This window comes from Peromyscus eremicus, chromosome 8a (assembly GCF_949786415.1).
Source record: "Peromyscus eremicus chromosome 8a, PerEre_H2_v1, whole genome shotgun sequence".
In the NCBI taxonomy this organism is placed as follows: domain Eukaryota; kingdom Metazoa; phylum Chordata; class Mammalia; order Rodentia; family Cricetidae; genus Peromyscus; species Peromyscus eremicus.
Window position 1 is genome coordinate 41,715,926 of NC_081423.1, and position 26,631 is coordinate 41,742,556.

Genomic DNA, 26,631 nt, shown 5'->3' on the forward strand with positions numbered 1-26,631 from the left:
CAGGCTCTTTGTTACCAAAACTAGTGAAATGTACATCTTTTGTCAGTTGGTTGTTTCTTACTAGGGACACACTCTGAAATCTGAGTTCTCCTTCTGAAAATGAAGAATAGAAGGTAAGTAACTCAGACTCCTGGGGAGAGGTGCTGTAGAAAGGCTTCAGAACTGACTCCAATGCTGTTGGCTCCAGTAGCTTGGGACGACTCTGCCAGTGCTGTTAGCAACCCCAGTGTGATGCTTTATCTGGCTGTCCACAGGAGACGCAACTGGAAAGGAAGACCAGGTCTGAGCAGGCTGCAATCCCCGGGTGTGCCTCAGACACCATGTTCCTAGTCCTCCTGGTGTCCTGTGTGTCTTGATGTCAGAAACTGCTATTTGACAGAGTGAAATACTGACTTGACCAGCACAGCCTCCTAGTCTCTTCTGACCTCCATTCATCCAGGGTTTAGGCTTCCATATGTGGGGGCCACTGCCCTGGCCTGAGATCTACCATGTCCACAATATAAATGAAATAGTCTGATGTCTCTGCAGTGTTTGAGGACATTTAAATATTGAACATAATTTAGTCTTTATCTACCAAGGAAACTTTGGTAGAAAGGAAAGCTGTCTGTCTGTCTGTCTACCTCTGCTTCTATATATCATTGATCTATATGTCTTTCCATTCATCTTCTGCAACATGCCTCTAATTTGTCCAACATTTTAATGTAGGCATTGGGACCCTGCAGCTCTCTTAGCTTCCTGAGCATCACAGAAAGCACGGGGTTTTAACCAGCCCAGCATCAGGAGTAGTGTAGGGAGCTCTCACAATGGTGTAAATGCCTCTGGAGCTGGCAGTTCTTTCTGAACTCCCCCTTCCCTGTAACCACAGCTGAACTCTTCTTAGGAAGAGATGATACTTGTGTTGTGTTGGTGAGAGCTACCATAACTCAACATTTACCATTTCAGAAACCAAAAGGTTTAAAATGGGTGGAAGGATGGCTCAGGGGTTAAGAGCACTTGTTTCTCTTGCAGAAGACTCCCAGCTAGGTTCAGCTCCCAGCATCCACTTGGCACATGGCAGCTCACAACTTTCTGTAACCAGTTCTGGAGGATCCAATATCTTCTCCTGAATTCATTGGGCAATAAGGACACATGTAGTGCTAATAAAGACACACACACACACACACACACACACACACACACACACACACACACACTCATACATGCAAGTAAAACACATACACATTAAAAAAAATACTTTTAATTTTCTTAGGTAGAATAATTCAGTCTGTTTAAGGAGAAGACATGGCATAAGCTTTAGCGGGCTTCAGACAGGCTAGGTCTATTTGTGCCTGTTGCATTGACTCACTTTGCAGCCATTTAAACATTTGACTTTATCTTATTTACGTGTTGTCCTGCACAGACTGGCAGGAGCGTATTTAAGTACCATCAAGTTCAAAGTTGCCTTGACTGGTTTCAGAGTCCAGTGCAGAGTCAGGCTGTGAGCAAGGAGCATGGAGAGCAGGAACCCATGTGAGAGGCACCTCAGCATCGCTCATTTTTCTCTCTGCTTCGTGGATCCCAGGAGACAGGGACTGTGACATTCCACAAAGCGGATGGTGCTACAAACACAGCCTGGCCGGGGACACACTTGTGGGGTCCTGTACTGTTAGAGTACATGGTGGAACTTGTGAGGACGTGAGCTTGGAGAAGCCAAGGCCTTATGCAGGTGAATTTTTCTGCTAACTGTGCTAATCAAGGATAAATGTGTAAATATGTTATGCATTTCTTTGCAAATTCCTACACTCGTGTGAATGTTTTTCTAAATATATATTTAAAGTGTTTATACATTTATACAAAATTAATGCACTTGTAACAAACACAGAAAAAAATTTCAAATCCAAAATCTTTTTAAAGTAGGCTATATATGTTATTTATTTGAAGTTTTCTTCCTTGTTATTTTGAAAACCAAATTCTTAAATGTGTACACAATATTTAAACCGAAGAGCAAAAGTACTGTTGTCCATAATACAATACTATTACTCATCTCTCAGATGGTCCTCCAGGATAGTGGGATCTTAAAAATGTAAGAGTGCATGTGCTCAGCCATTTTTACTTTGGCTTTTGAAAGAACTTTCATTGTTTTGCTTTATTTAACCTTGACAAAACCAGAAGTCAAAGTTATCATCATCACCACCACCAGCAGCAATAGCATTAGTTTAGGTAGCAGATGGAGAACTAGTGGGTAGAGGGATAGGTGGACAGGTGGCAGTATTTGGCCAATGAGTGGGCTCCATACTGTTAGGGTTCTGAGCATTGGTCCTGCTTGTGTGAAGGTGAAGCTTCTTCAAGCAGCAGGGAAACTCTAAGAGAGCCCTATCCTGGGGACTAAGGAGATTCACCTGTTGAAATTTACCCCTTAAATTATTACTCTTAAAAGTGTTTTTATATGCAATACACCTCAGAGATTTTAAGATTCCAATTGCATCCTTAATTCATAGAGGTCAAGGTTTACTTTAAAGTCACATAGTTCAAAATAATTTTGATTTTATCCCTTTTTGTCATTAAATCATTATTTGTGTTAGTGTGGGGCAGCATGCCTCAAATTTTGTCACTGAATCACTTTGTTAATATTGAGTAGCATTCCTCAAGTTTGTAATACTTGACAGAAGACTCTGTCTGTCCTTAGGAAAGTTCATGACCTTGAATTTGCCCTGAATCACCAATGCTTCTGACCAAGACATGAATTCTAAGTTTTAAAAAAAATTGATTGAACTATGTGAAATGTGCAATCCTCAGATCTCCAGGTCAGGAAACTTCCTGTGATAGCACAGTCAGATTAAGGGACATATCACTGAGCATTAGTTCCTAATGTCACGTGATGATGCTAACTCCAAAGCATTCTTGGTTGCCTAGGAAACACCCATGAACATCATTACCTGGATGAGCAACTACACTGGACAGTCAGATTTCAACCTGGTGGGATTCTTCAGTCAGTCCAAACATCCTGCCCTGCTTGCTGTGGTCATATTTGTGGTTTTCCTGATGGCCTTGTCTGGGAATGCCCTCCTGATCCTTCTGATAATCTCTGACACCCGCCTCCAAACACCCATGTACTTTTTCATCAGCCAGTTATCTCTCATGGACATGATGTACATTTCTGTCACTGTGCCCAAGATGCTCATGGACCAGGTCCTTGGGAGCCACAAGATTTCAGCTGTAGCCTGTGGGATACAGATGTTTCTCTATGTGACACTAGCAGGTTCAGAATTTTTCCTCTTGGCTACCATGTCTTATGACCGCTATGTGGCCATCTGCCATCCACTCCGTTATCCTGTTCTCATGAACCGTAGAGTGTGTCTCCTCCTGATGTCTGTCTGTTGGTTCCTGGGATCCTTGGATGGCTTTATGTTCACTCCTGTCACCATGACCTTCCCATTCTGTGGATCCCATGAGATCCATCACTTTTTCTGTGAGGTCCCTGCTGTGACAAAGCTCTCCTGTTCAGACACCTGGCTGTATGAGACCCTCATGTACCTGTGCTGTGTGCTCATGCTTCTCATTCCTGTGACAGTCATATCAAGCTCCTATTCATTCATCCTCCTCACAGTTATCAGGATGAACTCGGCAGAGGGCAGGAAGAAGGCCCTGGCCACCTGCTCTTCCCACATGACTGTGGTCATCCTCTTCTATGGTGCTGCTGTCTACACCTACATGCTCCCTGCCTCCTTCCACACCCCTGAGAAGGACATGGTTGTGTCTGTGTTTTACACAATACTCACCCCTCTGCTGAACCCACTAATCTACAGTCTTAGGAATAAGAATGTCACGGAGGCTCTGAAGAAACTGTTGGGTGTGGCACCCCTCTTTCAAGAAACAGTAAAATAAGTAATTTGGAATGAAGTTTCCTTTCTTTTTCTTTACACATCTGTTGTTCCAGATCTCATGCTTATGTTATTTGTATGATGCTCCCATGCCTGAGACCATGATATGTCCTCTCATCAAGGACTTTTGTTGTGTAGGAATATGGACTTTCTGCATCTGATTTGCTGGAAGATTTCATCAGAAAGAGATGCTGGCTCAGTGAAATGGGTTTGCTCTGTGTATTGACACAATTGAATGGGTTTCATTCTTTTCTTTTTTTTAATGTGCATTGAACAAGCTGGCATTCCTGGGATGTGTTCCATTTGGTCATAGTGAGCAATATTTTTTATGGGATATAAATATGATTTGCCAGTATTCTGTTAGGAAGTTGGCATAAATGTTTATCTTAGATGTTGTTCCATAGTTTTTGCTATGTGTATCCTTGCTGTGTGTATCAGAACAGTACCAGCCTGCTGTGAGGGTTTGGGAAGTATTCCCCTTCCTTAATATTTTGAACATTTGGAGATTTGTTGTTACATTTGGAACATTTGTTAGAATTCAATAATTAAACCATTTTCCTTTGCTTTGAAACAAAGATTTTATTTTTATGGGTATGTGTGTTTGTGTGTGTGTCTCCATATGTATTTGTTTGTGTGTATATGTATATGTGTTTTTGTGTGTGTTTGTATTTGTGTATATACATATGTGTTTTTATGTGTTTATGTCTTTGTGTTTATGTGCATGTAGTGTTTGTGTATATTTGTGTGTGAGTGTGGTGTGTGAATGTGTGTATATATGTTTGCTTTTCTGTGTGAATATGTGTGTGTGTGTACGTGTGTGTGCTATATGGATATATGTGTTTCTGTGAGGTGTAACTGTGTGTGTGCATGTGCATGTGTGTGCAGTGTCAACAGAGGCCAAAGGAGGTTATCAGTTCCTCTTGAGCTTGATTTGCATGTAGTTGTGAGCCACCCAACATGAGTCCTGAGAAATGAACTAATTGGTGAAGCGGAGTTATCATATTGGGCCTTATCTTTTACCCATTCAGCAGCTCTGCATGTTCCAATTGGATAATACAGTCCAGTGTCACCCATGGAAATGTCATAAACAAGAGCACACATTTGTATCAGCTCCTGTTTCCTAATTTTCTGATACATTCCTCCTGTTCTCTTTTCTTACTCTGTACTTTGGCAGTTAGATGATTTTCTCTAGTAATATTATTTAGATCTTTTTCTTTTTCCTTCACATTTGTGTACAAGTTTTTACTTTGTGGTTTTCATGAGACTAAGAAATAATCTTATAGTAAAACAATTATTTTAAGAAGATAATAATTTTGGCTACATAAACAAAAAATAAAATTCAAGATGCTAAATTTTACCCTATTTTGTAGAATATGATTTTAAGGTGTGTTACTTTTATGTTGCATTTATTTAACTCTGTGAAGCTGTGTTACTGCACCTGTCTAAAACACCGGATGGCCTAATAAAGAGCTGAACAGCCAATAGCAAGGTAGGAGAAAGGATAGGTGGGGCTGGCAGGCAGAGAGGATATATAGAAGGAGAAATCTGGGAGAAGGGAGAAAGAAGAAGCAAGAGGAGGAGAGGAGGACTACAGGGTCCAGCCACCCAGCCACACAGCCAACCACAGAGTAAGAGTGAAAGTAAGGTTACAGAAGTAAAGAAAAGGAAAAAGCCCAGAGGCAAAAGGTAGAGGGGATAATTTAAGTTAAAAAAAAAGTTGGCAAGAAATAAGCCAAGCTAAGGCTGGGCATTTATAAGTAAGAATAATCCTCTGTGTGTGTGTGATTTATTTGGGAGATGGGTGGTGGCCCCCCCAAAAGATAAAAACAACATTGTCACACCCAATGTGGGGCCAAATTTCCATGTAAGTCTGGCGAAAACGGAAAAAAAGAAAAAAAAAAAAGAAAAGTAAAAGGACACAACTCCTTTAAGAGGCACTGCTATTCAGCCAGCAGTGCTAAATAAAAACCACGTGTGACAGCTCAGGAAGCTTCCACAGCTAAGAAGGTTTAATGTAGTTCTCGGTCATGAACCTCTGACCAGGCTGTGAGGTTTAGGCTTGGCTCTCAGGAACCTAGAAGCAGTCAGAACCAGCCAGGAGAGCCATGTGGAGAATCCAGGCATAGCTCAACAGTCTTAAGTTTGCTCATGCAGTCAAAAAGGCTAAAAGATAAATAGTTAAAGAGGTCCAGATGGAGCTGACCTGAGCTAGTGGGAGCTCATGGACTCTGTACTGACAGCTGGGGAACCTGCATGGGACCTAACTAGGCCCTCTGAATGTGTGTGACAGTTGTGTAACTTGATATATTTGTGGGGACCCTGGCAGTGGGACCAGGACTTATTCTGGGTGCATGAATTGGCTTTTTGGAGCCCATTCCCTGTGGTAGGACACCTTGCTCAGCTTTGATGCAGGGGGGAGGGGCTTGGTCCTACCTATACTTGGTATGCCAGACTTTGTTGACTCCCCAAGGGAGGTCTTACACCCTCTGAGGGGTGAGGGGGTGGGGTGGGGGGAGGTAGAGGGAAGCAGGAGAAGGGGAGAGAGGGGGAACTGTGGTTGGTATGTAAAATGAAAATATTTAAATAATAAAAAAAGAAGTACAGATAGAAAAACGTCTAAATAGGTTCCAGCTTGCATAGGCTTAAGAAAGAAAGAAAAAAATGTAGCACAGCCATATCTGCAAAAGTCACAAAGCCAGCATAGCTGCTTAACAAAGATCCAGCAAAGCTGAGTCACATGATAGCCACCATGCCACCTTTGGTTTTCATCTCCACCTGTTGCATATTTAGGAGACTTTTAATATTTGTACTATTTGAGGATGTTGGATTTTCTTTTGAATCATTTATGCCTTCTCCCAGGAGTACTATTTTTAAGTTTCCCCAGGACTGTCCTGAACATACTACTACCCCTCTCACTTTTATGGAGATATCTTTATCTACTTGAAGGTCCTCCTTATGCCTTGGAGGTTGTGACACACATAAAGAAGCCAGAGGTCTCTTTATGAGGCTATGAGATATTCTTGAAACATATGTCCCTGTACTTAGGCAGGAACAAAATATTCAAAACAAAGTAAACTCAAAAAGGTCAACAAGGTTCTGTGAGCTAGATGAGTTGGCCACAGTTCAGATTGCAAGCCTCTTCCCACTATACACTCAGGCAATTACATGGCATATACAGCAACAAAGTTAGATTAGCTGAAGTTACCTCTGCCCTACACAAAGACTTATATTGGTGAGCAAAGTATGGAATGGAAAGATGATAAAGAAAAAATGAGATGTCAGGACCTCCCTTTCTTAGAAAAGCTAGCACATACAGAGCCACTGTGATCTCATATGACTAAGAACAACTGAATGCTAGGATTAGACATATAGACAAATTCTATAAAGATATAAAGTATAAACATTCTATTATGCCAAAATTTGAATAATAACTGCAACAGCTTTGGCCTAAGGATTTTTCTTGGGCACTCTGACCATTAAGAGCTAATAATGCACTGCTTGGGACATGGCAATATGCCAGGCTGACTTGAAGATTTGTTTTGGTCTAGTGTCCTTGTAGCCACAAAAGCTCCTGGCCTGAGAACAGGCTGTCATATGCCTCTAGATTCTTAAAAATTGGGTTATGGGGTTAATGAGTAAAAATGATAACTCTATACCAGTGATATCAAAACTTGAGAGAAAATGATTGGAAATGACAACTTTGTTCTGTCATAGTTTAAATGAGCAAGTGGAAGTGAAACACATGTCCAAAACCAAAAAGGATATGATCTATATTCTAGAACATCATGAATGTATCCCTACTTACTAAGTTCTATATAAATAAAGAAGTATTCTGGCTGCTAGTCAGTCAAGCTGCAAGATTCTCACCACCACCATGGCCTGGCTCACATCCTCCCCCCACGAACTCCTTGCATACTCTGCTGGGACCTGTCCACCACCAGAGATGGACAGATATAGAAATAAAAAATTTAGAAATAGTAAAGTCTTTAGAGAGAGAGAAAGTAAAAGTAATATAAAAGAAAATGCCATGTAACGATGGAAAATACACAGAGAGTCTAGATCCTGTATGTTATTGTGTTGATTCTGAATTTTTTTTAATGTTGATAAGCAAACAATAGCTGCTAAGAGAGATGGAATTGTGAACTGGACTGCAAAATTGAACCAACCTAGATACTTTAGGGCTATCTTAATTTTAAAAAAGAAGTCAAAAAATATATTTGTCAAATGGAAATCAAAAATGCTTTGGAGTTTTGTTCCCACAGGAGGCAAGAGGCTGTGGATTCCTTCAAGAATAATATAGATCAGGTTTGGTCAAGGGAGACCTCCTGAAACTTGACAGGTGGTATCTACCAGCAAAAGTTATTGCTGGTCTTCCCAGGACTTGGTCATTCTTTCAAAATTTTCTCAGGGACCCTTAATGATACTTCATTCATAAACAGCAGGAAACAGTTTGGAGAACACAATGTCCACATTCTCAAGAGTTGAGTTGTGGGAGGCTGTTGGTTATTTGACAGGTTATGGATGTTTGCTATGTTTAGGGGATATAGGAATAAGATAGAAGGGTAGATTATTGAATCTACTTTAAATAATAGGGTAGATTATTGAATCACCTATAAACTAAGGGACAACTATTGATCTCAAATATTTTGTATTTGTAAGGATTTTTGTATATTGATAAAAATTTAAGGTTATTTTTATTACAACATATTGTTTGTATATTTCAACACTTGCTTAAGGTATTATACCTATACAGTTTATTTAAAAATATGAGGTAAAATTCTAGTTTTTGAAAGTTATTTTTGTAAACTATTTAGGATAATCTAGAAACACAGGTTACTAGTTAGTCATTTTTAACAATCAAATTTGTAGATATGTTAGGTATGCTTTTAGGATCATATAGAAACATATTTTAGATAAAGGGTCTACAAATACTTCAAAGACCTATTGGATATGGCATTTAAAATGTTTTGTTAATCTAAGGTTTTTTCATGAAAGTGAAACACATCTGCTCCTGGCAGCACTAATTTACTTCAGAGATGATGGTCATCATGGAAACTCCTCATGAAGTTTGCTTTCATTGTGGCAAGGTTAGCCACTGGGCAAAGAAACTGCTCTTGCCTTTGACTGCTGACAATGTGCTGAGCAGACTGAACATGCAGGACACACAAGAAAAAGACTGTTGAACTTTGCCAAAACAAAGTAGGAAGGTCCTTCAAAATTCCTGCTTCACAGAAGAGTCTGTCAGATATTCTGCAGGACACAGCAGAAAGCAACTGACAAACTTTGGCAATAGAAGGCAAGACAGTCCTTCAGATTTCCTGCTTCACTGAGAAGTTTGCCAGAAATTCTGGGCCAGTAGGCTGAAGATGGATTTCAGAGGAACTTTGGGTGACTGTCTAGACAGCAAATGTCTCTGTTGTTAGATAATATTACATCCTCTGGGTCTTTGATAGAGTTGAAGACTAGATAGTTATAGTTGCAGTTTTCCTTAGTTATATTAGAAAGTAAGTTAGGTGTAAAACTTTGGATTCACTAAGATAGGATAGATAATGCATTCTTTTCTCTGAATATGCTAACTACAAATGGACAGAGTATTGTAAATGTGATTCTTACCTGAGTACTGTTTTTGTTGTGTGTAGTTTACTATGTTAAAGTTAAAACCTTTTTATTTAGCCAAAAGGGGGAAATGTTGTAGAATATTATTTTAAGGTATGTTATTTTTATGTTGCATTTGTTTAACTCTGTGAAGCTGTGTTACTGTGCCTGTCTAAAACACCCGATGGCCTAATAAAGAGCTGAACAGCCAATAGCAAGGTAGGAGAAAGGATAGGCAGGGCTGGCATGCAGAGAGAATATATAGAAGAAGAAATCTGGGAGAAGGGAGAAAGAAGGAGTGAGAGGCGGACTACAGGGGCCAGCCACCCAGCCACACAGCCAACCACAGAGTAAGAGTGAAAGTAAGATATACAGGAGTAACAAAAGGAAAAAGCCTAGAGGCAAAAGGTAGAGAGGATAATTTAAGTTAAGAAAAGCTGGCAAAAACAAGCCAAGCTAAAGTCAGGCATTTGTAAGTGAGAATAAGCCTCTGTGTGTGTGATTTATTTGGGAGCTGGGTGATAGGCCCTCCAAAGAGCATAAACAACCAACAACAACCCTACCTTTTGAATTTTGATATCACAATGTCCATCTTTTTACCTTTATTTTGTCCTAGTAATTTTTGTAATTATGACAATTTTTGTAATTGTTACCTTTAAAAATCATTTATTGGAGAGTTGGCATCCCCACTGTGACCACCTGTAGATGCTCATAGCAGGCTCAGACTGTACCAGCAGGTAGCAGACAAATCTATGTTGGCAGCCAAATGGAGAGCCCAAAACCTTTGCAGAGAGAGACTAAGTGGTGTGTTAGGGCGTGTTGGGTCAGTAGCTTAAGGCTGACCCCTCAGAGCTCATCTGGAGACATTGATTGAGATGACCTCTGGCCATAGGTGCCAGCACGTGGAGACTGTGTCAGCATGAGGAGTTCTGGGTGACCAATGTCTGAGTGTGTGAGGTCACTGTGGTGATATTTTGTTTGTGCTCTAACAAATAAAGCTTGACTGGAGATCAGAGTGTGGAGTTAACCACTAGAGGCCAGGCAGTGGTGGCACACATCTTTAATCCCAGCACTTGGGATCTCATGCTTTTGATTCTAGTACTTGGGAGGAGGAAACAGGAAGTGGTATATATGGCCGGGCAGAGAAAGGAAGTAATATGACAGAGTGAAGACAGGAGCTCAGCCCTTTCAGTCTGAAGATTCCTAGAGGTAAGAAGTCTTTCTAGTGGCTGCTGCTCTGCTTCTCTAATCTTTCAGCTCTCATCCTGATATCTGACTCTGGATTTTTATTATTAAGACCAATTAGAATTCTTGCTACAGGTCACTTTAGATATCACTTCCCCTCTTTATAGCCAGTACTGTAGTGCACATGCACAGTATCTATGTGGGCTAGTGTATTTGGAATTTATACCGTCTGTGTTTATTGTGAGACATGATAACAGTATGAAATCCCTTCCCTTATATGAGCCATCACTTCTTCTTATTTAGTGTCATTGGCAGTGTGACATCTGTACACACATGCACAATGTGTTACGCACCATCAGAATGTGAAAGGCTGAGATATCAACAGTGAGTGATGGCTGGTCTCGGTTGTCAACTTGATTGGAGTAAGAGATGCTGAAACATAGCTCTGTCTGTGTAGATGCTCCCACAGAAGGCTGACATATGAGATGGTAGCTCGGGGACTGAGAAGGACAACTGCTTGAATGTGCACAGTACCATGCCATGGGCTGGAGGTTCTTCTTTTTTTTCAGAATATATATATATATATATATATATATATATGTATATATAAATATGTATACATACATATATATGTATAAAGTATACATATATATAATTTATTTTATAACTAAACCACTGTTTCCCCTCCTTTCTCTTCCCCCAGTTTCCCCTCATCTCCCTTCTTCTGTTTCTATTTAGAGGAGGGAAGGAGGGCAGGCCTCCCATGGATATCAATCAAACATGGCACATCAAGTTGAAGGCTGGAAGAGTCAATCCAATATGAAGAATGGGGTCCCAAAAGCAGACTACAGAGTTAGGAACAGCCCCTGCTCCCACTATTAGGAGTCTCAAAGCAGACCAAGCTACACAACCATAACATATATGCAGAGGACCTAGGTCAGTCCCATGCAGGCCTCCCTGTTTGTCCATTCGGTCTCTGTGAACCCAGGTTAGTTGATTCTGTAGGTTTTCTTGTGCCCTCTGGCTCCAACAATCCTGTTTTTATGTCAATACTGTGCAGTTATTAATATTGTTCTATAGTAGAGCTTGAAATCAGGGATGGTGATACCTCCAAAGGTCTTTTATTGCACAGGATCATTTTAGCTGTCCTGGGTTTTTCAGTTTTGCACCAATGTTCATGAGGGATATTGGTCTGTAATTCTCTTTCTTTGTTGAGTCTTTGTGTGTTTAGAGTATCAGGTGAATGTGATCTCATAAAATGAACTTGGCAATGTTCCTTCTGTTTCTATTTTGTGGAATAATTTAGGAGTATTAGAATTAACTCTTCTTTGGAAGTCTGGTAGAATTCTGTGCTAAAACTGTCTGGTCCTGGGCTTTTTTTTGATTGGGAGACTTTTTATGACTTCTATTTCCTTAGGGGTTATAGGTCTATTTAAATTGTCTATCTGATCTTGATTTAACTTTGGTAAATGGTATCTATCAAGAAATTGTCCGTTTCTTTTAAATTTTCTAATTTTGTGGAGTGTAAATTTTAGAAGTATGACCTAATGATTTTTTGGATTTCCTCAGTGTCTGTTGTTATATCCCCCTTTTCATTTCTGATTTTATTATTTGGATATTCTCTCTCTGCTTTTTAGTTAGTTTGGACAAGGATTTGTCTATCTTACTGGTTTTCTCAAAGAACCAAATTCTTTGTTTCATTGATTCTTTGTATTGTTTTCTTTGTTTCAATTTTGTTGATTTCAATAAAATAGAGTTTGCTTATTTTCTGCCATCTACTCTTGGGTTTATTTGCTTCTTTTTGTTCTAGAGCTTTCAGGTGTGCTATTAAGTTGTTAGTATGAGATCTCTCTAATTTCTTTATGTGGGCACTTAGTGCTATGAACTTTCCTCTTAGCACTGCTTTCATTGTGTCCCATAAGTTTGGGTATGTTGCACATTCATTTTCATTGAATTCTAGGAAGTGTTCAGTTTCTTCCTTTATTTCTTCCTTGACCTAGTTTGCATTCAGTAGAGAGTTGTTCAGTTTCCATGAGTTTGTAGGCTTTCTGTTCTTGTTGAAATGCAGTTTTAATCTGTGGTAGTCTGATAAGATACAGGGGGTTATTTCAACTTCCTTCTATCTGTCGAGACTTGATTTGTGACTGAGTATGTGGCCAATTTTGGAGAAAGTTCTATGAGTTACTGATAAGATGGTACATTCTTTTGAGTTTGGGTGAAATGTTCCATAGATATCTGTTAGGTCCATTTGGTTTGTAACATCTTGACTCCAGTATTTCTCTGTTAGGTTTTGGCTGGATGAGCTGTCCATTGGTGAGAGTAGGGTATTGAAGTCTCCCACTATCAATGTGTGATTTAAGCTTTAATGATGTTTCTTTTACAAATGTGGGTGCCCTTGTATGTGGGACATAGTTTTTCAGAATTGAAACATCATTTTGATGAATTTTTCCTTTCATGGTTATGAAATATCTTTCTGCATCTCTATTGATTAATTTTGGTTTGAAGTCTATTTTTTTAAGATATTAGTTAGAATAGCTATACCAGCTTGCTTATTGGGTCCATTTGCTTGGAAAATCTTTTTCCAACCCTTTAATCTGAGATAATGTCTGTCTTTCATGTTGAATTATGTTTCTTGTATGCAGCAGAAGGATGGATCCCATTTTTGCAAACCTTCTGTTAGCCTGTGTCTTTTTATTGGGGGACTGAGTCCTTTGATATTGAGAGATATTAATGACCAATGATTGTTAATTTCTGTTAATTTGTTGTTGGCAGTAATGGTGATAGTGTGTGTGTGTGTGTGTGTGTGTGTGTGTGTGTGTGTGTAAGAGAGAGAGAGAGAGAGAAAGAGAGAGAGAGAGAGAGAGAGAGAGAGAGAGAGAGAGAGATTTCCTTCTTTTGAATTTGCTGGTGTGAGGTTATTTATTTCCTATCTTTTCATGGGTGTAGTTAACCTTGGGTTGGAGCTTTCTTTCTAGCATCTTCTGTAGGGCTGGATTTATAGATAGATACTATTTAAATTTGACTTTGTCATAGAATATCTTGTTTTCTCTATCTATGGTGACTGAAAATTTTGCTGGGTATAGTAGTCTAGGCTGGTATCTGTGGCATCTTAGAGTCTGCAAGACATCTGTCCAGGCCTTTTTGGGTTTTAGAGTCTCCATTGAGGAGTCAGGTGTAATTCTAATAGGCCTGCCTTTATGTGTTACTTGGTCTTTTTCCTTTGCAGCTTTTAATATTCTTTGTTCTGTATGTTTAGTATTTTGATTATTATGCAGAGGGGGGCTTTCTTTTCTGGTCTAATCTATTTTGGTGTTCTATAAGCTTCTTGTACCTTTATAGGCATCTCCTTCTTTAGGTTAGGAAATTTTTCTTCTATGATTTTGTTGAAGATATTTTCTGGTACTTTGGGCTGAGTATCTTCCCCTTCTTCTAGTCCTATCATTCTTAGGTTTGGTCTTTTCATAATGTCTCAGATTTCCTGGATGGTTTGTGTGAGGAACTTTTTATATTTAACATTTTCTTTGACTGTTGTATCAGTTTCTCCTGTCAGATCTTCTATGTCTGAGATTCTGTCTTTAATATCTTGTATTCTGTTGGTGATACTTGCATCTGTGGTTCCTGTTCTCATACCTTGATTTTTCATTTTCAGAATTCCCTTAGTTTGTGTTTTCTTTATTGCTTCTATTTTCATTTTTAGGTCTTGAAAAGTTCTATTCACTTCCTTTAACTGTTTGTTTGCTTTTTCTTGACTTTCTTTAATGGAGTTATTAATTTCCTCCAACTGTGTATATTTTCCTGAATTTCCTTAAGGGATTCAGTCCCTCCTTAAGGACTTCAATCATCTTTATAACGTTGGTTTTAAGGTCTTTTTCTCGTGCTTCTGTTGTGTTAAAATGTTCAGGGTTTGTTGTAGTAGGATAGCTGGTTTCTGATGGTGATATATTGACTTGGCTGTTGTTTCTTGTGTTCTTAAACTGGCATCTAGAACCTGGATTTGGGATAATTAAAGGTCTAGGTACCAATTTCTGAGTTTGTCTTTGTTGGGTAAGTGTTTTGTTCCTTGGTTTCTGTTTCCTCTTTGGTCTTCTGGTCTGTGTGGCCTGGGCTTATCCTAGTCTGTTTGGTCTTTATTAGAGCAGAGAGTCTCCACCCAACTTGGAGGCTGGGCCAAGGCAACTCAGAGGGCACAGGACTTGTGATGGTGGGGTGCCAAGATATTGAGAGAGTGGGGGAGTTTGGTGGGCAGACAGCCTACCTGGACTTCTCCCAGTCTGTGTGGTCTCCATCTCAGTTGGAGGCTGGGCTTTTGGTAGATATGCTGGTCTCTGGTAGAGCAAGGGAGTCCCTGCCTCAGTTGGAGGCTGGGATATGGTGGCTAGGAGGGTGGGGGACTGGGGATAGAGTGGGCAGAGGCAGAGAGAGTGGGTGAGTTGTTGGTCAGGCAGCCTAACCTGGACTTTTTCCAGTTTTCTTGGTCTCTGGTAGAGCAAGGTGTCTGCCCCTGTTGGAGGCTGGGGCACAGCAAGTAGAAGGGTGTGGGAATAGAGATAGAGTTGGGGGTGGGGGATGCTGACAGAGTGAGAGTGTGTGAAGGTTCGGGGACAAGAAGCCTACCTGGACTTCTCCCAGTCTTTGAGGTCTCTAGGAGAGTGGGAAGTCTGGGCTGGAGGCCCTTATGGAAGAAAGTAGGAAGCATAGAGTGATGTACTCTGCAAGCCCTTCTTCTAGTGTCTGTTGCTGCTACGGCCTCTTCCACTGGCATAGACTCTAGCTCCTTGGCCTTTTAGACTCCATTCCAGGGACTCTGTGTGAGTCCCTTCAGTGTGGGCTGATGAGGGGTCCAGATTCTCAGAATAAGCAGCTGAGCTGTTCTCTGCCTCCCCAGTGCGCACATGACCATTGCTGGACTCAGCCCCTGTGGTGTAAGCAATGTTAACCCCTACCCCCCCCCTTTCTAATTATTCACATATGTTACTCAAGAGAACCCCTGGCCACACAGCCAGTCACATGTTCAGGAATCTATCTTCCAGAACCACTAAGAGAAGATGTATAAGACCTTAGGATAATGTTGTTCCAGGCACCAGAGCCAGCTGAACCAATGAGGAGTGAAGACATGGGGTGCAGTGAGGGAATCCCTGCATCCACTGGGAGATGGAGTTGGTGATGTCAATGGTTTCTCTAGACATAAGGTCTTCATTGGTTCGGCTATAGCAAGAGGAGGTAGATCTGGGTCTCTCCTCCCCACTGTTTCCTGCCCTTGCCCTCCATGGAGAAGAAGATCAAGTTTATGTCAGTGGCAGAAGCCCTTCCCACCACAGCTGCTGTGTCCAGGTGTGGCCTCTGTGTCCCCTCTCTGCTTATATTGGAAGGAAGCCGCCAAGCCTCCTCCACATGCTGTGTGTGGTGGCACCATCTCTCACCTAATACAGCAACTGTAGGACCTGACCAAGGGTAACAGCTGTGGTGTGGCCCTGGAGGGAACCTGTCTGACTATCAGAGCAGAATGATGGAAAACCTGCAGAGCCCCAGAGGCACCCCTCGCCTCAGCCTTGCTGAAGGAGACAACTGAATCTGGCATAAGCCTGAGAGTCTCCCAGCCTATGTGGAGGTCCCAGGAAGATGAGGGAGAAGGGGAGACCTCTGAGGATGAGATGATTCTGTCTTGGCAGGAGTGAGAAGTGCATCCTCATGTCCCATGGAACTACAGGGAGACAGAGACACAGGTCACACGGTGCCCAGGAGGGAGGGCACTGCCTCCAGAGGAAAGTGCCTCAGCCTGGCTGCAGGGGGGGTATTGATAGACACTGAATTTAAATAGGGCAGTCTGAACTGCTGCTTCTGTTTTATTGTTGTTTGTTTGTTTGTTTTTTGTTTTTTGGCCAGCTTAGTCTACAGAGCAAGTTCCAGGACAGCTAGAGCTGTTACAGAGAAACCCTGTCTCAAAAAAACCAAACCAAAAAAGAAAAAAAATTGTGTGTGTGTGTGTGTGTGTGTGTGTGTGTGTGTGTGGTGTGTGCTTACAATACTGACCTGTGCCAAGTCTCTGCTCTGTAGGTGGCAGGGAGGTGAGTACATCAAGGTGAATAGATGAATAGAGACTCAAAATTTCCACACAGAGAGAGGATGTACAAAGGTACTTAAGTACAGAACCAGCAGGATGTGAATCAGGCATGTGTATATAACATGTTAGACCATTATATTTGGACCCCTGGGGCAGTCACAACGCAAGGCTGGCTGAAGCATGGAGCCCCTGGAGAAGCCGAGGTGGAGATGAGGGGATGAAGCTAGGCGAGTTCCAGTTTCCATGCTATCCAGTATACTTCTTGCTTCGTTTATATAATGTTGTCTTTTAAAAAATGTGCTGTTCAGACCTAGTTTAAAACCCTGGCTAGGGATGGTTCTGTTTCCTTCACTGAACCTCTGATTAAGTCCACACCCCAACCCCTGTCCTTATCTGGCTTTCCCACTCCTAACGACCTCACCAGCCTTAACTCCTCAGGGGCAGAGTAGCAGACAATCCAGTCACCACACCATGCCCGAACCCCCAGAAGCCGGGCAAATCTGCTGTACATGCTGTGTGTAATGCATGTCTGATAGCCCCAGCCCTGTCCTAAGGGTTTTCCTCCACCGATGGCCCTTCTCCGCTGACCACCCCTGCGTCCTCACCCGATCTGTTCTTTCCTTGTCCTGAAGCAAGTGAGTGAGAGATCCCCTTAGGTTTGCAGGACCCTTTTCTTAGGATTGTTGCCCTCTGCTGGCCATATCTATAATCACAGCTGTGGAGTCCCAGCGCCCACCCAGCTGCAGGGCCTTTCCCTGGTCTTCAAACTACTCATTTTTAGTATTTCATACTTTATTCCACATTGAAATATGAAATAGTGACGCATGAACACACAGTTATTATATATAACAACAATAATAAAATAAAAACAATAATTCTAATAATAAATACTACACATTATTGTCATTATACACAGACTTGGGATTTATTTTTAAATCTTTTAGCAAAATGCCTGTAGGCTTAATTCATGTATGATGTACCTGTTCAGATTAAATCTTGTTTGCATCATGTAAAGTTTACCCATAAAAAATGATGCATTAAAATAGACAGAGAAGGAAGAATTACTTCCAGACGAACAGAAGTTAAGGGAACTCCTGAGAACCAAGCCAGCACTGCAGAATATTCTTACAAGAATACTGAACCTGAAGGAGCAAGGGAGACAGTTTCTCACAAATACGTGGCACAACACAACCCATGAAAGCAGTAGAGGGATGGAGGAGGATCGGGAAATAACCAGTCACGTCTGGCACGCAGACCGGAAAGCAGCCAACATCAACTACCAGGGAAGGGAGAAAAGAAATAGCAACCAGTCGATCAGAGCAACAAACAACAGCATCCCAGCAGTAGCAAACTCTTCTCGGTTCCAACCTTGAGTGCAAATAGCCTTAACTCACCAATTACCAGATGCAGACTAATTAGATTAGAAAGAATGGTCAGGAAACACGCGAGGTGCAAACCAGCAGGGCACCACAGGAGAGTGGAAGGTCGGAACTCAGGCTAAGCAAACGGAAGCCACCCGCAAGCTGGGGAAGCTGTTCTTATAAATGATACCAAAGGTTCTGAAGCTAATCACGAGAGTGAAAGGGAACTGTTATGTATCCACAAAGGGAATGGAGTTCGCACAGACACCTGCAGAACTTTCTGCCCAGGAGATGGGAACACACATTCTTCTCAATGACACACAGAACCTTCTGTAAAACTGATGGCAGTATAAGCCACAAAGCAAACTTTAATAAGTAAAAAAAGACGTGATTTCCTGCATCCTAAAGGTCCCATGACTTTTTCAAAACAGCGCCACTAGCTGAGGATCAAGTGTGAGCCTATGGGGACACTTCACAGTCAAATCATAAGAGCTTCTATCTATTCACTAGAGATCACATTAGATTCTTATCACAGTCACCAAATTCAACAGATTGCAAGATACAAAGTCAACACATGATAACCAGTAGGATTTGTAGACTCTATCAATGAACAATGGAAAAAAAATAAGAAAATAATGCCATTTACAACAATTTTCACAATGCAGCAGAAAATTTCTGCACTGGCAATGAAAGGACACATTTGATGCAAGTTAATGAGGATGGACAAATACAGACATCAATATTCATGACTGGAAGACTTGATGTTGTTTAAATCTTGATGCCCCTCAACATGTTGACACATGAAATGAAATTCCTGGTGAAAATCACAGTGGAGTTTACCAGAAGTAGAAAAATACATGCTAAAATACATGGACATTGTGCTGGCTGGTCTTATGTCAGCTTGACACACAAACTGGAGTTCTCTGCAAGGAGGGAACCTCAACTGAGAAGATGCCTCCATAAGACCTGGCTGTAAGGCATTTTCTTAATCCATGATTGATGGGGGGCCCAGTCCATTGTGAGTAGGGCTACCCCTGGGCTGGTGGTCCTAGGTTCCCTAAGAAAGCAGACTGAACAAGCCATGGGAGGCAAGCCAGTAAGCATCACCACAGCTCCTGCCTTCAACTTCCTGCTCTGCTTGAGTTCCTGTCCTGACTTCCTTCAATGATAAATAGTGATATGGAAGTGCAAACTAAATAAACCCTTTCCTCTCCAACTTGCATTTTTGGTCATGGTGTTTCATCACAGCAATAGAAACACTAACTAAGACAGATATCTAAAGGGATCCTAGATAACTGTTGTGGAACCTTGAAAGGGTGGAGCCTTGCTGGAAGAAGTGGGTCATTGGGAACAGGCCTTGAAGTTTGGCAGTCCAGCTGTCCCACTTCCTGTCTGTTTGCTGCTTCCTGATTTGAGATGTAGTATGAACAGCACCCTCGCTCCAGTGTTCCTGTGGCTGTACTCTGTCCCCCATGATGGACTGCATCACTCTGAACTTTAATTCTAAGTAAATTCTTCCTTCCTTAAGTGGATTTTGTTGGATGTTTCTCACTTCAGATGAAAGCAACAAGAAAAATAGCTAATTCCAAATCCCATTTCAATTGGCTGGTAATAGAGATGTTCCCAGTTTGTCTCCATCCGGATTCTTCTCTTGCTTCTGATCACAATGAGAAAGGTTTCAGTCTTACACCACTGAGGGACACATTGGCTATGGATGTCCATACACAGTCATACTTCTAGTGCTATATCTATTTTATCTTATTTCTAATTGTTTCATTGATTTTTATCCCTTGCTGTTTATCGTGTGTTGAAGTATGGTGCTTATATGTGTCATAGTAGATGTGTGAAGGTCAGTTCTCTCCTTCCACTTGTGCGTCCCAGGAATCAAACACATGGCATCAGGCTCAGCAAAGGTGCATTTGCCTGCTCAGCAATTCTGCTGTCCCCATATTAATATTGAAAGGATAGCTTTTTGTTGTTGTGGTTTTTACTCTTTGGCTTTTGGAGGGCCTGCCACCTAGCTCCCAAATAAATACACAGATTCTTATTATCACTTATAAATGTCTGGCCTTAGCTTGGCTTATCTCTAGCCAGCTTTTCTTAAATTATCACCTCTGGGCTTTTGTCTTTCTGTATTCTATATACTTTTCTTTACTTCTTACTCTGTGGCTTGCTGTGTAACTGGGTGGTTGGACCCAGGTGTCCTCTCTTCTTCTTTTCTTACTCCTCCTTCTCTTTTTCTCCTATTTTTTCTCTCTGCCTGCCAGCTCCACCTGTTGCTTTCTCCTGTCTAGCTATTGGCCATTCAGCTCTTTATTAGAACAATCAGGTGTTTCAGGCAGGCAAAACAACACAGTTTCACAGAGTTAACAAATACAATACAAAAGAATGCAATACATCTTTGCATCATTAAGCAAGTATTCCACAGCATAAAAGAATGTAACATATCTTTAATATTCCACAACAGCTTTTATGTTTTTTAATTTTTATTCTCTTTCTTGCATTTATCTAACTATTTTATACACTTATTTTATTATTGAGGATTTTGTTGATTTTTATCCCTTGCTATTTATTCTCTTCTTCCTTCAAAGTGTCCCTCTCTGCCCTTTACTTAGCTTGTTCTGTGCTTTCTCCACTCCTGCTATCTTAGTCAGGTACCTAGTTCTACATTTACCCTAAACAGCTTTCAGCATCACAGCACAATTTTCATTATTGTTAACCATTGGAGTTCTATAGTTATTGATAATATGTTACTATGATGTAATTAGTTGTGAGTGTATTTTTATATATTGTTCAACTTAATATTGTTACTGTTGTGGTAGTTTTCTTTCTTTTCTCTGGTTGATACTGGGAGTTGAGTCCTTAATAAGACTCCTTGATAAGAAGATACTTAAAACCTGGAGATAACCAAGCCAAAAGATATGCAAATCATCACACAAGAAACAAACAAACAAACAAACAAACAAAAAAGACAAGATGACTTCTCAAAAAGATCTTAATTTCTCATTACTGAAGTGTGTAAAATGCCAGAAGAAGAATTACAAAAGTTACATAAAAACTAAAAATTAACCAGTTATTCCAAAGAGGATATAAAGAAAAGAAGAATGAATGAAGTAAAGAAATTAATTCAGGATCTAGCTGAGAAAGTTAGAAACGCATGAAAAAGCCAGCAACATAGACGAAGAAGTCAGCACAAGGAACCAAGAATTTGCCGCCATAAATGAAGACGTCAGAACCACAGATGAAGGAGTCAGCACTGTGGATGAAGATGTCCACGTTATGGGTGAAGTCATCACCATCGATGATAAAGAAGTCAGCAGCATGGATGAAGTCAGCACCATGAATAAAGAAGTCACCATCATAGATGATGAAATCAGCACCATGGATGAAGTCAGCATCAGGGATGACAAAGCCAGCACCATGGATAAAGAAGTCAGTACCATGGATGCTGTTGTCAGCACTATGGAGAGAGGGAAAGGTCAGGAAATAGTACATTCAAACATCAATAAAGGAAGAAGGCTGAAGAGATGGTTCAGTTACTAAGACACTTGCTGCTCTTGCACATGATCCTGGTTTGGTTTCCAACACCCGCATTGGGCAGCTTACAACCACCTGTAACTCCAGTTCCTGGGGATCTGATGCCTTCTTCTGTCCTCCACAGGTACCCACATACATGAGGCACACACACACACACACACACACACACACACACACACACACACAAAATGAAACAAATCTGAAATACTGAAATAAATAAAAATTTAAAGAAAGAAAGAAAATAAGGAGCATGACTGCCACTCTCAAGCACTCTTGGGTATGAGAAGTGACAGAACCATATAAGTATAAGAACCAGTATAAGAATCCATGAGGTAGAAGAAACTAGTGCAGCCACTGTAGTAAACAGTAAGGGGCGTCTCTAAACACTGAAAATAGCATTGCCATATGATCCAGCTGTAGCTCTCCTGGGGCACACCTGCGGGGATGAAGGCACATATATCCATGTTTATTGTAGCACTACCCACAATAGATATTTAGAACCAGACTAGCTGCCTATCAACAGATGAATGGATAATGGCATGTGGTGTATATATTCTATGGAGCATTCAGCCATAAAGAGTCAAATCTTATCATATGTAGAAACTTTGATGCAATGGAAATTGTCACCTTGAGTGAAATGAGTTAGACTTAGACAGAAAAGCACCACATCTCTTCTCATATACAGAATCATTGAAAATAGAAGATAGACTGTTAAGTCAATGAAAGGGGACCAGAGGGACAAAGGGGAGGAGGGAGGAGAAAGAGGGCAGGAGAGGACACACGTGTGTTCAGAGCACAGTGTGTGCATGCATGTCTGGGCTGATCACAGTGAAATCCACAGATTCCCTGCAATACATACAATTGAATAATTATAATAAAAACCAAAAATACAAAATAAGAAAAATAGGGTGTCAAGAACACAATGCTTTTAGTTGTAGTCCACTTAAACTTCCAAGTTGAGATGTTTTTCTCAGAGAAGAAATGCAATTTCATTACGTCACCATGAGTGGGAAACTTAAGTTGCATTAATGAATCATTTGTCACTGACAGTAAGTGGAAAAATAATTAATTTGTTTTTTGTTTTTCTTGCATGAAGTAACTGATTCCCTTGGGGATCCACCTAAAACTTTTCTCTGTTAATGGGATTTTAGAAAACTCAGTCGACTCCAGTCTGGATTTATGTCTAGACACTAACTTTATTTATTTTCATTTCAGGAAAATCCTGGTAAATATAAAGTTGAGATGAGTATGAAAGGAGATAAAGAGAATGTGGATAACTATCATGATAAAACCGTGGGAGCTCAGGGAACAAGATCCATTTATTTGTGATTACAGCTGAGCAGCACATGGTACAGAGAGAAGAGAGACTCTGGGTGTGTTACACATGCCCTCTCATGCTGGCAGATGGCTGTGGTTCTGATGCTGCCTCCTTTATAGATAGAGCCAAGAAACTGGTCTTTTCAGAAATTTTCATCTATACTTTGCCAATGTTGAGCACAGACTGATGGGTTTCCCAGCATCAGGGAGCTGAGCAGGTATTTCAACTGCCTTTCTCTGGCGAACTCATCTCCTTCCTCATTCAAAGGGTGTTCTCTCTCTCTCTCTCTCTCTCTCTCTCTCTCTCTCTCTCTCTCTCTCTCTCTCTCCCTCCTCCCCCCCCCCCGTGTGTGTGTGTGTGTGTGTGTGTGTGTGTGTTCAAAAAACATTGGGGGAGAGAGTAGTTTTTTAAAAAAAAATCTAGGAAAGCATTTTATGTGAAATTTCTTACAAGGAAGTAAGAAAATGGAGAACTCTGGCAGGACAAAGAGGAAACACAGCCGGTGTGAGTGAGTGGAGACAGGAGCCATGTTGAGGTGGGAGGGATGTAACTGAGTAAGATTGGGCTCTGTGTCTTATGACTGACAGACTTCTATGTAGAAAATATCCCCAAAAGCATCATGTTTTATTATGTTGCTATGTCAACAAAAGCTGGCATTTGCACCTGTGTTGTGTGATATTCTACACCTTACTGAGCCACCCTAGACCTTCGAATTTCAGCACATTCAGAAACTTAATTCATAAGTTCTTAAAGAGGTGTTTGCTTCTAAGTGTGCAATTGGGAGGAATGGCCCTGCAAAGACTATTTTACAATGTGCATAATATAATGAACAAAATCTTGATATTGAGATCCTGAAAGATAAATAGCAAGGCTTTCTTTTATATGCAGACCTTCGGTTTAAATTTGTATATAAGATACAGAGATACTCATGGAACTAGAAAGGGAACCATGGACCATGACAGGGGAGAAGAGATCTTCAGGCAGTGAGAGCAAAAGAGAAGGTAATGGAACATATAAGGGTGAGGAAATGGGCAGAAGGAGGACTATATGGGGAGGAGGGAGAGCAGACAGATGGGTGTGAGGGAGTGTGGAGTGAGCAAGGAAGATAAGAGCGGAGTGTGTAGGAAAATGCCTGATGAAACACAGTGCACTGCATGCCAACTTAAAAATAACAAGGAAACTCTGTCTTTGAGACAACGATATCCTCTGAGACTATGACTAGAAATCTGAAAACCAGAAGTCTGGGTGAGTTAACTGTATTGCTTTTGCTAATCCTGACCTGGTTAACCAGTTTAAATACTACCTATAGTATTCCATCTGTATAAACCTATTGTCTATATAGACTTGGAATGTTAAATTCCTTGTTTGGCTCAATGAACTTTGTAAATATCAATTACCAACCTAGTTGAAGGAGAATGAAATTATTTTCAACATTCACATTTTTCACTCATGATGTCAGACAAGTCACTCTATCTTGCTGAAGTTACTGCTGGCTTTTAAGAGTCAGATCATTAAAAGGTGCAGTTAGTGGACCACAGAGGGGTGCCCTGTAGTCTGTATGATATGATGTAGCAATGGCAAAATTATCTCTGTGGAACTACGAGATCTTGTGTAATTTTCCCAAAATGGTCAGTCATAGTTAGGGGAGTGGTGGGTTCCATTTGTGTCTGAAAGGGTCTCACGAGAGGCCATCATTTAAATTCAGGACAGGCATTACCTTCAGCACTAAAGCAAATGTGAAGGGAGCTGACCTGACCTAAGAGTTTTTTCATGTGGGGTCCTTCGATGTCTCCTCATTCGAACAGGGATGGCTCAGTAGCAGCCATTGGACCCCAGAATTTCAGCACCATCGCTGAGCTGGTCCTTGTGGGGTTTTCTGACCACCCTCAGACTGAGATTCCCCTCTTCCTCTTCTTCTCCCTGGTCTACCTAGCGAACTGTTTGGGGAACACAGCTGTCATCATGTTGGTGGCTCTAGACTCTTCTCTGAAGACACCAATGTATTTCTTCCTCTGCCACCTGGCTTTCCTCAACGGATTCTTCAGCACAGTTGTGACTCCAAAGATGCTCTTCAATTTTCTTGCAAGCAGGAAGGTCATCTCTTACCCATTCTGCCTGGCTCAGACCTACCTCACCTTATTCTTGGAGTCAACCGAGTGCTTACTCCTTGCAGTGATGGCCATAGATCGCTACGTGGCCATCTGCTATCCACTGAGGTACCTTCTCATTATGAGCTGGGTGGTGTGTATAACTCTGGCAGTGGCAGTCTGGGTCACGGGCTTTTGTGCCTCAGTTATACCTCTCTACGTGTTCATCCTTCCACTCTGCAGTCCTTACATTGTTGATTATCTTTTCTGTGAACTGCCCATCCTTCTACACATGTTCTGTGCAGACACATCTCTGCAGGAGGTCATTATGGCCATCGGAGGGGCTGGCACAGTGCTGTTCCCTTTCCTCCTGATTGTCCTCTCCTACCTTCGCATCTTGGTGGCTGTGATAAGAATAGACTCAGTTGAGGGCAGAAGAAAGGCCTTTTCAACGTGTGCTTCACACTTGGCTGTGGTGACCATCTATTATGGAGCAGGGCTGATCAGGTACTTGAGGCCCAAGTCTCTCTACTCCACCGAGGGAGACAAGCTGATCTCTGTGTTCTATGCGGTCATCGGTCCAGCACTGAACCCGTTCATCTACAGTCTGCGGAACAAGGAAGTGCAGAGTGCCATGAGGCGAGTGATTGAGAGGTACAAAAAAGGCACAAGAATCACATTCTAGACCCTCAGGAGCTGAGCATTGTATTCATTTGCCTAAGAGGTTCACGCCCACATTCTGTGAGACTAAACTTCACCAGTGGCAATTTCTGCTTGCCAGAACTGCTGATGAAGAGACTCATATTTTGACAGATTTTCCCCCAAAACTTTTTGTTTTGTATTTGTCACCTCTATGGAAAAATATTGATGTGCATTAATAAGGAGTCAACATGTCATCTGTCAGCTCAATCAAACATGGATAATAGATCTAAGAATAACATGAGCACATGAACTTCATGTTAACAATGTTATCACTGATCGCATTCTCTATTCTATAGTTCTGTGTGTGTGTGTGTGTGTGTGTGTGTGTGTGTGTGTGTGTCTTATTTTGGTTTTGTGAGACAGTAGCTCACTCTGTAGCTCAGGTTGGCCTTGGCAGGGCTGGCATTGTTGATGTGTACCACCACACTTGGGGTTGGCTCAACTTTCTATCTGTTCGTAAGACCTCACATTGTGACAAAGGCTGGGCTCCTGGTCCCTAATCAGCTGCACTTCATTGAGGGACTGAATCTCAAAGTAAATCCTAGCTCTTCCAAAATTAAAGGCAATGAAAATCACACAACATGCCTGTGATTCAATGTTACAAGATGAAACTATGTAAAAGTTACTAATGAGAGACATCTTGTGATGCTGAATATTGAATCCAAAATATTTTGCATGCTGGACAGCACTGAGCTTCATCCCAAGCACCAATGAGCACATTTAAAGGAGCACAGACTTCCATTCTTGTATTTATTTGTTTGTTTGTTTATTTAAATGTCCTCTGCTTTGGACTATTTTAGAAAAAGTGTGTGCTTTCCTTAAATTTAAAATAGAAAGAAATACTGCTTTTATGAAGCAGTATGATCAAAGTTAGGTTCCCAGCACCCACATCAGGTGGCTCACAGTGATCTGTCACTCTAGCTCC

The 26,631-nt window shown here is 41.2% G+C and overlaps 2 protein-coding genes across 3 annotated transcripts; both read left to right on the forward strand.

Moving 5' to 3' along the window:
- Positions 1-2,901: 2,901 nt before the first annotated feature.
- LOC131916054 (olfactory receptor 2T29-like) lies at positions 2,902-7,390 on the forward strand. 2 transcript variants are annotated; one of them, XM_059269358.1, is made up of 2 exons: positions 2,902-3,824; positions 7,381-7,390. In XM_059269358.1, the coding sequence occupies exons 1-2, from the start codon at positions 2,902-2,904 to the stop codon at positions 7,388-7,390; spliced, it is 933 nt and encodes a 310-aa protein (XP_059125341.1). The 2 variants fall into 2 exon arrangements, with proteins under 2 accessions (XP_059125341.1, XP_059125340.1); XM_059269357.1 differs by lacking the exon at positions 7,381-7,390 and having other exon boundaries at positions 2,902-3,864.
- Positions 7,391-24,687: 17,297 nt separating this feature from the next.
- Positions 24,688-25,870, forward strand: LOC131916055 (olfactory receptor 2A12-like). Its single transcript, XM_059269359.1, has one exon. It carries the CDS (start codon positions 24,688-24,690, stop codon positions 25,687-25,689), a length of 1,002 nt encoding a protein of 333 aa, XP_059125342.1. The 3' UTR covers positions 25,690-25,870.
- Positions 25,871-26,631: the final 761 nt, after the last annotated feature.